Raw genomic sequence first — 15,893 nt, 5'->3', positions numbered from 1 at the left:
TCATTTTATATCAGTTTTCGGAGGCCTCATACCTCTAAATTTTCTCTGTTTTAGAGGACAATCAGCAACAAGGTGTCCTACTTTATTGCATCTGAAACAACTTCTGTTTTGAACTTTCGTCTCAACAGTTGTTGCAGATGTCGAGGTTGCGTTACTACCCGTTTGTCTAACATATGGTAGGACGAACGGATTTAGGGAAGATTTCTTTTCATCGGGCTTATATTCCTCCCCACGTTTTAGTAACACAACCTCTTCTTTTATCTCACCCAATTCAGATGACTTGTCCGAATTTGATGAGACAGAGCTAGGGACCGAAATCGCAACAGTAGAACTTGACTTACTCATTTCGCTCTTATTAACTTCAGTTTCTTTAGTAGAAACTTTGATTGGAACTGTCTGACTAATCTCAACATTCGCAGATTGCTGATCACTAGGATTATAAGTATAGTTATGTTTGTACGGTGGTGGAACTTCAGAAAATCCAATTCCCCCTTTGTTAACCGGGGAACGTTGAACACTTATGATGTGATCTAGCATTGCTGAAGAATTTCTAAATTGTTCAATTTTTCTGTTTAGTTCCACCACTTTTACCTGGTAATCAGCTATCTGTTTATCTTTTTCAGCAATTAGTTTGGTCTTTTCTTCTAACACTTCATAACTAAGATCAATTACTTGTATTTTTTCAGCTAGACTGGCTTTAAGACTTCTTATATCCTTTTCACTAGCTTTTATTTTTACCGAGTAACTATTTTCTTTAGTTTTAAAGTAGTGATGTTCTTCTTTCAGGTTTTTAAATTGAATATCCAAACTAACAAACTGATCAGTTAATGTTTTTAATTGTTCAGACAGATTTTCACATTGTTCACAATGAAGTTCAGAACTTACCTCAGAGAGCTGATCGTTCACTTCTGCCATGTATGCCTGATCTTCTCCCGTCTCTCTCTCACTTCCTCCAGTTTCGATGTTTACCAAATTAGCTTGTTCAATCACTTCCTCAACTTGTATATTCCAGTTGTATCCACCATTCTGTCGAGATACCATAGCCCTATTTTCACTACCACCCCCATTCTGTTGTGCAGGACTGTTCTGACTTCGTTCGACTCTCTCATTTGTACTTTCCTTAGCAAAGTGACCATTTTGTTGACAGTTGTAACATCGAACCTTTGATTTATCAAACCCTGGTCTTTCTCCAACGAACTTTCTACCTGTTTTCTTCATGAATCTCTTTACCCTTCTTACTATCATAGCCATCTGCCACTGCAGATCCATCTCTTCCAAATCATCAGCATCGATATGATCATAGTCTTCATCCAAAGTTGCAGGGTCTACTATTGTACATTTGATATAGTTCTCATAAGATGCAATGAAAGATGCATAGAGAGCAAACTGTTGTTCAGCAGATTTCACACTCATAGGCATCTGTGAGTAGTTATTTTTTGGAGCATTGGATGAGAACTTTCCAGTTGTAGTTTGAGGCTTTGAGGAATTACTCCCTCCCGCTACTAAACATACGTCACCATCCATATTGAGAATCACATGACCATCTGGAGTGGAGTTTGATTCCCCCTTAGAGTAGTAGGCAGTGGATTCTAATTTTGAACTTGAGCTCGGAGTGACTTTAGCACCATACATTCCCGGATCCTGAACCTGATCAGTTGGTGTCTCCTTTCGAACCATGTTAAGTTCAAAATTTCGTAACTTATTGACCACTGTTTCCAAATCAATCTTGTCAAAATCTTTATCTTCTCTCATCAGTACAGTGTACATTTCCCATTTCGGTGGAAGAGCATCAAGAAGTTTCTCTACTATCTCTTCTTCCTTGTATACAATTGAGTAATTATTTAGTTCGGTCATCAAATGATAATATCGTGTGATGATATCATCAAGTGATTCATTTTTCAAATACTTGAATACAGAGAATTGGGTTTTTAGCAACTTTGTCTTGGAAGTACGTATCCCCACATTACCTTCATATCTATTTTCTAGTGCTTCCCATAGCTCTCTAGCAGTTTTGTATTTCTTGAAGGTATGAAGAATCTCTTGTGGAAGAGCCATTGTTATAGTTGCATGAGCTTTACTCTCTGCCTCATACATTTTCTTTTCGTCCTCTTCCATCTTACTGTTCTTCTTAATCTGTTCACGGCCTTCAAACATGGATGTTAGTGGAATGTACCCGTCTTGAATGCAAACCCACATCTTAGCATCTTGATACTTCACATACTGTTCAAAACGATCTTTCCATGCAACGAAATCGGTACCCTTAAGCAGTTTTGGAGCTTTAGTTGCTGAACCGGCTTCAACCTCCATCTTTACCAGTTCTGTGATGTTTATTGAAGTCATAGTTGAAAGAAACAAGCTCAAACCCCCCCCCCCCCCTTTTTAAATAACCTTCTGTGAACAGTGAGCAAATAGCGAAGTTGATATAACTTCGCTTGAAACATAAGTTCGCTGAACAACTTCGCCTGCTTCTTAACTTCGCCAATCACTTAACTTCGCAGCTAATCAACTTCGCCAAACCTATATCTTCGCTTAAACCCTACGTTTTGTGGCGGCAACTTCGCTTGACGAACAATGAGGTTTTGCAGGATTTGTTAGGTTGATTGCGATGGACGTGAGGGTGTTTCAAGGGAGTATTTGATGGGGGAAGATTGACAAAAGACAAAATCAAGGTATTTCAACGTAAAATCGTTCCGAAATGGTCAAACGGAACGATCTTAACACTCGTGTGATAATCCCGAACCACACAATCACGAGCAAACGCTATGATACCAATTTTAGGTTCCCAGCCGGATCTACACAGGAGTATCTCGTAACACGAGGGTGCGGAATCCCCACGTAATACGATACGAGTGTCAATACAATTAGTACGTTGAATTGGTAAAACAAACACACTGGATAATACTGTAAACTTGATGTATTACTATTGCCAACCCGTGATACAGAAGATCACCAAAAACAACTCGTTTCTTAAAAAAAACTTAACCTAAAACCCGAAGTTGAGGTTTAAATAGACCTCGACAACTTCGCCTACAAGCTAGGCGAAGTTGTCATAACTTCGCTTGGTCCCCAAGTTCGCTTATACATACCAACGAACTTACATAATCAACTGTATTCGACACGTAACAAACAAACTAAACAATTACAGACACAGACAAAACACAAGATACTGAACTACTGACATCATGCACCAACATATAGCTTTAGGTCTGAATCCGATAGTGTCATCCCCAATCATAGGAACGGTATAAACTTCATCTAAACAATATGAACAGTCAGGATGAACTGATCCTAGATGAGCACGAAACCTAGGTTCCCATTTGGCAAAGTCACTAAACTTCATCAATCTTGGACATTTCGAATGTGAACCTATCTTGGTATCAAGTTGCAACATTTGTTGCATTAACATATTCTGTGAGGCTAGTGCATACATACCAGCCATTTTTGACAAATATCAAAAATTTAAGGTTTAAATGTAACGAACTGTGAATGGTTGAAGCGAACTGTGAACAGTTGTAGCGAACTGTGAACAGTAAATTAACGAATCAAATCTTAACGAAACTAAGATTGATCAGGTAGCGAATCAAGATTGCTCTTAACGAATCAATCCAACGAATCAGATAGTCAACGAATCAGAATCAACAATAAGTCAAACTAACAAATTGACTAGCGAATTGCTAAGTGTAACTTTGACGAATTAGAAGATTTTCAGTAACGAATCGCTAAGAAAGACTTAGCGAAGTAGATAACGAACCAGCTACAGTTGATAACGAATCAACTAATAGCGAATAAGGTTGTTACAACTGTTTGTAACAAACTCTGACACCGAATGCCATGTGGCAATGGTTGTTATGACACCAATTCCAAGGTAGACACGTGTTACACGAATCTGTTAACACGAATCAGATGAGTTAGCGAACTAATTGACGAATCACTTGAATTTTATAACGAATTGACTAAATTAATTAACGAATTAGTGTGACCAAGATGACGAATCACCGAAAAGATGATAACGAATCATAGTCATCTTCAAATCTTCAAATCTTCAAAGATTATTTCCAGATTTTCTGGAAATGAAGAACATCAAACCCAGAAACCCAGAAGTTTAAATTCGTAATACTACCTCAATTCGTAATCAATTTGCAAAAATAACCTACCAAACGACTCACAAACCAATCGCGAATCCAAAACACCAATACTCGTAACCGATTAAACCCTTTCTCGAATCCAATTGTACCAAAACCAAACCTCTGTTTCGGCCACAAACCAGAATCAATACCGAATCAAACCAAAAACCAAACCAAACATCAATTCCGATTCTCCGAACCTTTCCTATACCTTAACCAACTCAAATCCAGTCCAAACCTTCCATAATTCAATCAATACACCTCAAATTGATTCAAAATTTACTCAAACAGAACACTATCAATACCTAACACTATATAACAGTCCAATACTCTTAAGTAAACAACCAAATCAAGTGTAATTGAGCCCCGAAAGCTCTGATACAACTTGTTGGAACCCGAAATCAATCACTATAATATATAACAGATCTCGGATCTGTGTGTATTTGATTAATCCTTAACTCAGATCTAGCTCATAATTACGTTTGATTATATGTTATATGTTTATATATTATCAGTATTAGTAGTTGTATATGAATAATATTAAGATGAAGATTGAGAGCGATTTGGACAGAACTTCGTTAATTACTCTCAAAAATTTAATTAAACGTGAACAGTGTTCACCTATAAATAGAAGACGGACCTAGTTCGTTAACATCCCCTAACGAACTAGAGTCCGCTCCGTTACATACATTACAAAGTAAATAGTTTAACGAATCACCCCTTGATTCGTTAAACATCCTTAACGAATCAGGGGAAACTTAACTTAAGTCTTAGTTCGCTAAACAATCTTAGCGAACTAGACATTACATTAGCGAACTAACTAGATAAATAATTGTTTATTACATTAAACAAACAAATACATTAACGATAAATACAAAGACTCAAGACACAAAACTGTGAACTAACATACATACATACATACATATATATATATATATATGGGTGAGTTATAATAAAAAAAATAGTTTCCTAGGATTAAGGATTTATGCTACATAGTTTCCTAACTCTAAATTTTATGTCATTCCTACTTTTCCTATAAAACTGTGTATTTTTATTTTAACCCTTAAGAACTTGAAAGAATCCTTGAAAACTAACGTTTTTTATATAAAAAATTTGTATGTTAATGTTATTTGAGTGTAGTTTTATCATTTATATCTATATTTACGATTACAATTTTGAAAAGTAGTTTTATACGTATCTATGTTTTATTTTACACTTATGTAAATTTGTTAGTATATAAATTTTACACATATAAACTTGTGATTAATATATGTAATAATTTTTTTTATATAAAATATGATAAAACTACTTTTAAATAATGTTAATATATAAAAAAATTAAAAAAGTGTTTGGTTGTTAAGAGTTCTTAATTTTATTAGAGTTCTTAACTGATATCAACCCTATATATATATATGTGTGTGTGTGTTATTTTTTTCTAAAATATAACATAAATCAAGAATTTTATTATGTTTAATATAGGTATAGCATTGTCATGTAAGTTTATTGAAAACAACTTTTTTTTATGAAAAAAACATCAATATATCGTGTGTCGTTATGATGTGAATATAAATGATACATCCATCAAGAAATGCGTCATATTCTGGTATTTTTCTACACATTATAAGATTAAACTTTTCAGACAAATGAATTATATCGATATGTATATTTAGTGTATTCGATATAGCAGTAATATAACACTAAGGTCATTCGGTACACTGACATTGCTAGCTTGCAGTGTCTAACGTGGCAAGGAGGGCCATGGGGAGGGAAGTTCAATATAGTGCGGAGGTGGTGACTCGTACTTGGTACGAGGGCCGCACACAAGGAAAGATGAGGTGAACGGCAATGCATGACAAGTGGGGTTGCAAGCCATGGGCGTTAACTAGCACATCAACAATTTAACAATGGCACATCGCGCAGGCCAATAGGCCACTCGGGGGGGGGGGGGGTGCCTTTTTATCCTCTCTTGTTAACATGTTACCGCCTCAAAAGTTCTTTCAAGCATAAGGGCCGATCTAAATGCACCAATCAACTTTTTTCTTTTATAAAATTGTAAGTTAAACACAACATATTAGTGAAATGGCTAGTTAGTTAATGACTTTTGTATACATGACGTTTATGTGACATTTGGCTAGCCTTGCTGGTTAAACATTAACAATAGGTCTAAACATATAAAAAGCAATTTAGAAAGATTTTTCTTTTGAAAAAATTACAAAAATAAACAAGTTTGACCTACAATTTTCCCAAATAGACATGCTTAAATTTAGCCTACGTCTTGCTAATCATTAAGTTTATGACCAATAAACAAGTGACACATCAACGAAGCCGTCTAATGCTTAGTCGCCACTTTTTGGACACGGAAATTTGTGAAAAGTAAACGGGTGCTGCTTTTAGCCAATAAAAATTTGACACGTGTCAAAGACGGCTAAACTTAACTTACATCTCAGGTCATTTAGCCGTCATCGGGATATGTGTCTGTTCACTTAGCCGGCTCCATATATTCCTTCTTAGTCGGGTCCAACTCGGCTTGTAGGCTAAAGTTTCACTTAGCCGTCTTTTTTTTTTTTAGCCGTCTAACTTTAGCCACCAAAATTAAATTGTTGCCAACCTTACCTACTCTAGTAAATACTTAACGGCTTCTATCTTTTTATTTCTTTAGCCGGTGTAAGTTTAGTCCCCAAAATTAAATACTTTTACCTACTCAATTAAATATTTAGCCGACTTCTATCATTTTTTCTCTTAGCCGTTAACTTTTTTTTTTCTCCTAACTAACATGTCACACCCCGACCAAAGGCGGCGGAACATGCCGGGGTGCAACGATTGCTCATAAGCGCATGACACTATTTAAAGCGACAATATTTAACAAACTCATTTCATTTCACATCATCGAAAATGTCACATAACCAAATATTCATAACTCAAATACAACAAAATATAACAAAATATAGCAAATCAAATATTGTTCAGTTTTGCTAATATCCTAACGGTATTTGTGACGTTTTCTTCACCGAACTCCATAATCAACCTAGATGCAAACCTGTAACATTTCATAAAATAAAGTTTATCAACACAAAGGTTGGTGAGCAATTCATAAGTTTGAACAATAGATATATAGTATGAAAAGCCACAAAACTAGTATACAAAACCATAAATAATAGCTATAAACTTGGATAAATAGTTATCGCTAATAAGTTAGCGACACCCAACTATAAGGGGTTGCCAAATAGTTTAGGATTTTATAGTTATCGTTAATTGCATTACGTTAACGACACCTTGCCATGAGGGGTTGCCAAATGGTCTAGGATTTATAGTTCCACCATCCAAAAGCGATAAACACATAGTCAAATAAGCATAGAACACCAAATCGAGCAATTATTCAAGTAAGGTATACAACAACGTTTGTGGTTTAAGACCCAAGTATAAAACATTTAGTTTAGATAAGTTGAAATGTCACCCCCAAAATAAAAGATAGAAAACGGGGTATGAAGTTACTCACATTCAAGTAATAAACTTGAAAGATTGATTATTTGGAGATTTGCCGGAACGACGAGTTTAACGTATGAAGCCTAAATAAAAGAAAGTCTTGGATTTAGAAAGGTTGTCTTGAAGATCTTTAATTAAAATAATTGTTGCAAAAACTAATCAATTAAAGTTCAAGGTTTAAAATGTAACTATTTAAGAATTTATAATAATAACCCTTTTAAAAAATGTAAGTTTGCTCAAAACCGGGTTAAAGTATCTAACCTTAATATTTACTTAACCAATGTTAAGTAATAAGGTGGGGAAAATGCTAAAATGCAAGTTCCATTAGGCTAAAGATACTAAAACGGGTTTTTAACGAGTGTTCGGGTTGTCGGTTCGGGTCTTGACAAATGGTCAAACCCAAAGTCAACTTTCCAAAATATTAATTGTTATGAGATAACTCATTAAAACATACTAACACTTAACCAAGTATGTAGATCTATTGTTTAGAACTAACAACGCACGTTAAGCGAGTGTTCGGTTTTGTCGGTCCAAGCTATGTTATGAGATCAAGTTGGATCCAACTATTCCAAGTACTTAAGAAAATAATTAAAATCAGTTTGTAAACTATTTTTTTAAAGAAATATACAAGTCTTGATAACTAAAAACACACTTGTGTGTCTTAAGCGAGTAAAAGTCGGTATAGTTCGGTCTCCATCTCACAAATAGTTCATAGATGGTTTCTACATGCCCAAATATCATAGAACTTGTATATTGGTTTATAAATGAAGAAAACTTAAATTTTACAACAAAAAAAGTTAACTACAAGTCTTTTAAGCAAAAGTTTCGGGTTAGTTCGGTTTCCATCTCCCAACGAGTTCATAGATGGATTCCATATGCTTAATATCAAAGAACTTGTAAAAATGATTTTTGAAACTCAAATCTAGCAATAAACATGTTTAAACAACTATTTTAACAAAACTAGTAAACAAAAGTTCGGTTTCCGGTTTGGACTAGTTTCGGTTAAACCGAGGTTAGTCATATACAAACCCACACCATGGAACTTGTAAATAAGATGAACAAACTAAAGGGTTAGAAGTTAGTCATAAGTGATATGTATAATAAGTTATGTGTGTGTAAATATATATCAAGAACACGAAGTCCTCCATGAAGCCTTGCCTTATGACATTCGAAACTTAACCAACCAAAGTCGGTGAAGTAACAAATAAAGGAAACAAGGGGTGTGTATTATATATATGTTGTACCACCATATTCAAGAGTTAGTAATGTTAGATGAACAAGTTAGAATGAAAGACTATAGTTAGCTTGACTTGAGAAGTCAAAACTTCAAGAATACATAAGAAATAACAACCTTGAATCTATGGAGTTTGAGAGAGTTTTTGGAGATGTAGCAAGAGTAAAATGAAGAAGATGGGTGTGTATATATAGGGAATGAGTGAAGGGTTGGGTATAAAGATTCTTTTATGGTTTGCATAAAAATGGGTATGTTTAAATGGTCAAACAATGCATAATATAAAAAATATATATTTTATATATTTTAAATGACAAGATCCAATATTTTATATATTTGAAATGTTCGGGTTACAAACGGGTCGGGTTTACATAACAAAAGTGACCCGAAATTGACGAATGTCACATAACATGTTTTAGCCATCAAAACTAAATATATTTACATACCCAATTTTAGTTTTTCACCAACCATTCTTATAAAACTAAATATGGTTTTATATGTCAAATAAGATAAGACGAAGATGGTTTTATAAACTTTTTAAAATGGTAAGTAAAAAAATTAAACTCGATAAGTAAACACATATATTACCGTGACTAAAAAATGTCAGCTTAGAAAGAAAAAGATAGAAGTCGGATAAAAATGTATCTGCGTAGATAAAAGTATCTAGTTTTGATGATTAATCTACATATACTATTAAAGCAAAATCATTTTTTTACATGTTATTCAACTAGAGTATGCAACTATAATGTCAACTAATAATATTACCATTTATAGAATTAACAAAGTTACAAATATAACTTTAAACGTTGTGTTAAATGAGATTTTAAAAATATTTTTGAATTATAAAATTTTATTATCATTATTTATATCTTATGAATCCATATTGTTATTTATATTATTGAATTTAACTTATTTGTTGCATTTTTTTTATCGCTCGTGCATTACACGGGCTATATCCTATTAGTAAAAAAAGAATGAAAGCGGGCTAAGTGTTTTAATTTGGTAGTTAAAGTATTTAATAGGGCGGCTAAATGAAGATGGCTAAGACCATAAGTAGTTATAAAGCCACCCCTTGGCGTTATGCGCCACGTGACGCCCAGTCAGAGTTATGGCTTTTTACAAAAACAAGTGTAGTCATAAAGCCTTCAGAACTTTGTTTATTTGTTTTTTTAATTCTCATGCCTATTAACTTTGTTTATAAGCGTTATCTACAAAACGCCACCCAAAAACAATTAACCAAAAAGCCTTCATAAAGCACGGGGGGGGGGGGGGGGGGTTCCAGGCTTTATGACCCCATAAAGCCCTCACTACGGATGGTCTAAGAGAGAGAAACAAAAATCCGACTAATTATTTAATTGGTTAGAAATATTTTAAATTTTGACGGCTAAGTGAAGCTTTAGCCTACAAGCCGAGTTTGAGCCGACTAAGAAGAAATATATGAAGCCGGCTAAGTGCATAGAGACATATCCTGATGCCGGCTAAGAGTCATGGATGCCGGCTAAATAACCAAGATGTATGGTAAGTTTAGCCGTCTTTGACACATGTCGAATTTTTATAGGCTAAAAGTGAATCCCGTTTACTTTTCACAAATTCCGTGTCAATAAAGTAGCGGCTAAGCTTAGCCGGCTTTGCATACGTGTCACTTGTTTATTAGTCAAAAATTTGAAAAAACATAGGCTAAATTACACATGTATATTTTAATAAATATTAGGTTAAACTTGTTTATTTTGGTAATTAATCCGTTTTTTTTTCGTCCCATCACATATATATTAATAATATTAATAATACCAAAAGGTAGGCATGTGGTCTACCCGGAAAGTTTAACAGTGTATCAAGATTTTTTTCAAATTTTGTTTAGTTGCTTTCCCTGCTTTTGATGCAGCCTTGTCTGCCCCACCCAAAACAAAAGCAAAAGTCATTCAACCTCACTCTTCTGGTCCTCCTTTCATATTATACTACTTACTAAATTACTAAACTAACCTCCCATGCTTAATAAAAATATTTACCAAATGGGTCCTTGCAATACACAAAAATTGCAAAACCAACACCAAACTATCCACCATGTTTTGATTTCACTCTATAACAAACACCCTGTACATTTTCCCTTATTCCCAAACACCACCTAATTCCTATAACCTTTGTTTTTTAATGTCTTCACATATTCCTTGCTACCAAAAAAATGTTAAAAGAAAAAACACATAATAATCCAATGCTTCCTCACCCAACATGTACACAAACAACTCGTCAACTCGTCATCGCCTCATCTCCAGCCTGTTGACAAGTCAAAACTCAACACGAACAGTCAGTTTGACCTTTGAACAACGCTCAATGTCTCGATTCAAAGAGTTTATGATTGAATCTTCATCAACCAACCGCTCACCTGTCTTCTACAAAGATTCTGCCTATGAAATCACGAAACCGTTTGGAATAAAGCTTTGGATCCACAGCCGAGATAGATGCGGGGTCCGCTTGTAGCGATTTGTATGCATGTTCAAGCTTCTTGCTAATATCATAATCTTGTAAAATGTCGATTATTCCAAAGTAAAGAACCACCTCGTATGTTTCACCGCTTCTCGAAGGTGTCAAATGGTTGAATCCACCAGTGGTATATTGGTCAAAGTCACTTCGCCTACCCATCCGCTCGGCTCGTGCTGGCATGTTCGCTCCCAGCCGGATTAAGGGTTTCCTGATACAAAAGGTCAACGTCAAATGTTGAAAGAAAATGTCAAAATCGAAGACAATTAGAAGGCGACAATAAAGGTCCCACTCACAAATCTTGTCTGGTGAACAACATCAAATAACCAACAAACACCAATTCAAATTAATTATTTCCAACTACCATGATCAAAGCACCATTCAAAGAAATTGGTTGTCAACTTGAAGACCATTAAAAATTTCAACCAATATGGCAATATAATAATTATAAGCCAATTAAATAGACATTGCCCATTGAATAGACCAGATAATCAATGAAAAATTACCCAAAACTTATAATTTAAGAAAACATACCGGCCAGCCAGAATGCGATCCATGTCTTGTAACTCAGCTTCAAGAAACCGACAACCGCGCATGAACTTTTCTGTTTGGTATGAATCATTCTTTCCTGAAAGAGTATTCCAAATAAAACTTAATATGATGTTACAAGGACTTTCATTAAATATACGGTTTTATCCTCTCTTTCTCGTTACTTTCACTAAAAATGACCGTTTTACCTTTTCTTTCTTGTTACTTTCATAAAAAATGATCATTTTACCCTTCTCTTTCTCGGTACTTCAATTTAAAAATGACCATTACTCCCCTTCTCTTCCTCGTTACTTTGACCGAAAAAGATCATTTTACCCATTATTTCTCGTTACTTTCACTAAAAATGACCAATTTACCCAATTATTTCTCGTTACTTTCACTAAAAATGACCATTTTAGCCATCTCTTTTACGTCACTTTCACTACAAATGACCAATTTTTCCTTCTCTTTCTTGTTACGCTCAAAACTCTCATATCTTATTGCAAGTTGTAAGAGAAGGGCATGAATATCAAAAATTTAAAAATGAGTCTATTTAACATTATATTTTTTTCCCGAAAAGGAGACTTACCATTACGCAAAAGAAACGGGGATAATCCGATTTTGTCACCCGTATTATCATCGCGAAAGTGCATGCCAACTAAAAGACTATAATCCATTATCCTCACGGCTTCAAGAAACTCACAATCTCTATTGATTTGTCTGTAAACACATAAAACCAACATAACATATAAGCAGATAATATAGGCTATAAGTTAAAACCACCCTAAAAGAAGATAAATTTACTAACTTTATTAGTTCTTTGAACCAGTTTTCTTGAAGCCGAAACACATAGTTGAGGTCAAGATCTTTAAGTGTAGTTGTTTCATCAATTTCATCCTCGGGTTTATCAGTTGTGCGCCCATGTGATGATCCTTTAAGATCAAATCTTCTATGGATTCGATATTCAGAGCAAAAGAGATTGCCCATCACAATAAAACGAGTCTAAACATGAAAACAAATCAACATAGTTAGAACTTATTGATGAATGTGATTATTTGACATCATATCTAATAAAGCAGGGCTTGTAAATGATGGTTTTCAATGTAATAATCAGATAATCACAGAATACTGTGACAATACCTTTACGCCGCCAACAGGTTTGACACAATGCACACCAAAAAACTTTGTGACGAGAGAATTCTCGTATCGGCTAACATGCTGATGATAACTCCGTAGCATTTTGATTAGAACCTGTAAAAGCATGTTTCCAAACTTTAGTTTGAAATGATAATATATTGATTGTGACATTATAGCAAACTACCAATCAAGATGCTATTTTCACCTTAACTTCCGACTTTTTGACAGTTTTGATCATAAACCGATCATCTTGTGTCAAGTAAAAGAAGCTACCACTTTTCCCGGGTGAAGAAAGCTCACGAAGAGCATCGTTCCCACAAATTGCTAACATGTAATCTGCAGGATCCACATGGAACAATTCCCTCAAATGCCTGAAAACCATTTACAATTTCTCAAAAGGAATCATTAAAGTTCAATTCAAGATTCTATCAATGAGTTCAAAATAATACCTAAAGACAATTGGGCAATAATCTTTCCACCGAAACTCCGCTGATTGATGAGGTGGCGTAAGTTTTGATCCTTCGGGTGGGAATCGAGTCCAAAACTTTTCTCTTGGGTCAAAATCAGTAGTCTTTAAGTCTCCTATTACCGAAGCATGTTTCCCGACTGAATACCTATAATAACCAACTACACAATCAATACAAAAATGAAACAAATTTACAACTTTTCCAACGGATTAAAGTATTTTACCTGATACCCAACTGTAGATTAAGCATTAAATCATAATTCTTATGTCCTTTCGATATCATCTGACCTGGTTTCTTCACCTCCCCACCATTAAAACAACACGGATTCCTCCTAAACTTCCTAATATCATCACGCCCGAACCCCTTAGCATCATGATACAACATCTCTGCTTCCACATTATCAAGAATATCACAAGTAATATCACCCGCTTCACCCTCCGACTCCCAAATACAAATCCTCGGAAAACCCCTCTCCGTCAAACTCCCTCGTGATCCAACCGAAGACCGCTTCTTCGCCGCCGAAACCACAAGCCCATCCTCCAAAAACGGCGCCGAAAGCTTTCGACTAAAATCCAACTTATCCTCCTCCTTCCCACTCGACGGAAAAAACGTTCCGTTAAGAATCTGCTGAGGCTGAAACGGGTTTTTAAAATTAAAATTATTTTCTTTACTCCAACAACCAACGTAACACCTGCCGTCCGGCCACGTATACACGCCGTGACCTTTCGGGACGCCGTTTTCCCAATTCCCGTCATACCGATTACCATTCGCCCAAATTAAAACCCCTTCGCCGTTAATAAGGCCGTTCTTCCACCCACCAACATACTCATTACCATTCTTCCAAACATACCGTCCGTTACCTTCCTGTAAATTCCGACGCCACGTGCCATCATAATAATCACCGTTACTATAATGCTTTTTACCGTACCCGTGTTTCCGGTCAGCCATCCATGACCCAAAATAAGTGTCACCGGCGGCGCCGGTGAACGTACCGGAACCCTCCATCCTGCCGGACTTAAACTCGCCTTCATAAGTGGCACCGGACGGCCATGAAAACTTACCTTTACCGTACGCCTTACCTCTTCTCCACTCGCCTTCATACATGCACCCGTCGGACCATAAATACTTACCGGATCCGTGCGGTACGTTGCCGGAAAAGCTTCCGATGTACAGATCTCCGTTCTGGAGGTGTTTCTCGGTACTTTCTGAGCCGGAGGTGGTAGCTAGGGTTTCGGGGAAGGAAACAGTTACGATTCCGGTGGTGGTCGGAGCTACACGGCGGCCGGCGGGATGAGTTCTGCTCCGGCCGACGGAAACCAAGGGTTTGGGTTCTGATTGTTCTTCCGATCTCTTCTTCTTTGTGGCGAAAGTACTGTCATTGTCTTCAACTGATAATAATCTCTCCGGCATGATTATATTATCAAATGGGTATCGTTGAAATGGGTTTAGTTTGATGGCAGCATTTTGGATTGAATCTTGTTGAAATTGAGATTGATGTGGTGGTGGTAGTGATGAGAGAGAGAGAGAGAGAGAGAGAGAGAGAGAGTAAAGTGAAGATGAATAATACTAATGGTATTACATTGGAAAACGTTTTAAGGTTGGGATTGCGTCGTGTTTAATATCATACCATGTTTTTTGGTTAATTAATTCATTCCTCACACAACACAAACCATGTCTTTACATGGAAATTACCTTTTATTGTTTAACACCTTTATATTTACAACAACCCCCTTTTCTTTCTTCGACTTACAAAACACTCCCTCAAGTACATGTTTGTATAACACGGTTTTTGTTATCAGTTAAGTGTGTCACTGTGTCATGTGTATTATAAATATAAGGTCCATAGGTCATGTGTTATATATATCATATCATTTGTTAACTCGTCATTTCCTTCATCATTCATCCACATTATTCAACTTATGTTATACTCATTATTCTCGCTTCTCTTTAGAGAGAGAGAGTAGACAAATGTGAGAATGGTTTGTGTGAATTGGACCATTTTCACCACGTCACTAGTGGAATGGAGATGGGGGCGTGACGTTCCTTGTGATTCCACGGCAACTCTTGTGCCACACATATCACTAGTGGTTATTTGGTCATCATAGTGCATGCCCTAAGTGTAACCGTAAAGTTGTTTTAATTGATAGTGAATTTGTTATACATTTATTTTACCTTTTTATCACTCTTTCAGTTATGATTTTTTTCTTTTTACAACTATTTATTTTATTACTTTTTTTTTTGTCAGTTTTTTTAGACAAAGTGTGAAATTTGTAATGGTTTTATGTTATTGTTGAAATAGTGATCGATGAACAACTTGGATAAATAACTATCGTATGTTGATAAATATCTTATTTGATTTTTTGTTGTTTAGGTAAACTACTATTGATCTACATTTTGTGTTGCAACAAAATGTCTATAGTTCGCTATGCATGTTTTTTCTTTGTCAAG

General features: G+C 35.5%; 1 protein-coding gene across 1 annotated transcript; it reads right to left on the bottom strand.

Annotated features, from left to right (window-relative positions):
* Positions 1 to 10,703: 10,703 nt before the first annotated feature.
* LOC143625747 (phosphatidylinositol 4-phosphate 5-kinase 2-like) lies at positions 10,704 to 14,967 on the bottom strand. The gene is made up of 8 exons (XM_077096000.1): positions 13,669 to 14,967; positions 13,428 to 13,592; positions 13,184 to 13,349; positions 12,982 to 13,092; positions 12,650 to 12,843; positions 12,431 to 12,561; positions 11,848 to 11,941; positions 10,704 to 11,524 (listed from the first exon to the last, which is right to left on the bottom strand). The coding sequence occupies exons 1-8, from the start codon at positions 14,853 to 14,855 to the stop codon at positions 11,215 to 11,217; spliced, it is 2,358 nt and encodes a 785-aa protein (XP_076952115.1). The 5' UTR covers positions 14,856 to 14,967; the 3' UTR covers positions 10,704 to 11,214.
* Positions 14,968 to 15,893: the final 926 nt, after the last annotated feature.

Source organism: Bidens hawaiensis, unplaced genomic scaffold (genome assembly GCF_021521415.1).
Source record: "Bidens hawaiensis isolate Kalapana, Puna unplaced genomic scaffold, B.hawaiensis_p1.1 tig00004234_1, whole genome shotgun sequence".
NCBI lineage: Eukaryota > Viridiplantae > Streptophyta > Magnoliopsida > Asterales > Asteraceae > Bidens > Bidens hawaiensis.
Note: the sequence above shows the minus strand (reverse complement) of the source record. Positions and strands in the feature narration are given on the sequence as shown.

Bases quoted from the DNA above. Each gene is read 5' to 3' on its own strand.
- LOC143625747 (XM_077096000.1), bottom strand. From the start codon at position 14,855: ATGCCGGAGAGATTATTATCAGTTGAAGACAATGACAGTACTTTCGCC. The intron at 13,350-13,427 runs GTATTATTTTGA...AATGGTTTTCAG, and splicing joins TATTGCCCAATTGTCTTTAG to GCATTTGAGGGAATTGTTCC. The intron at 11,942-12,430 runs GTAAGTCTCCTT...ATACTCTTTCAG, and splicing joins CCCGTTTCTTTTGCGTAATG to GAAAGAATGATTCATACCAA.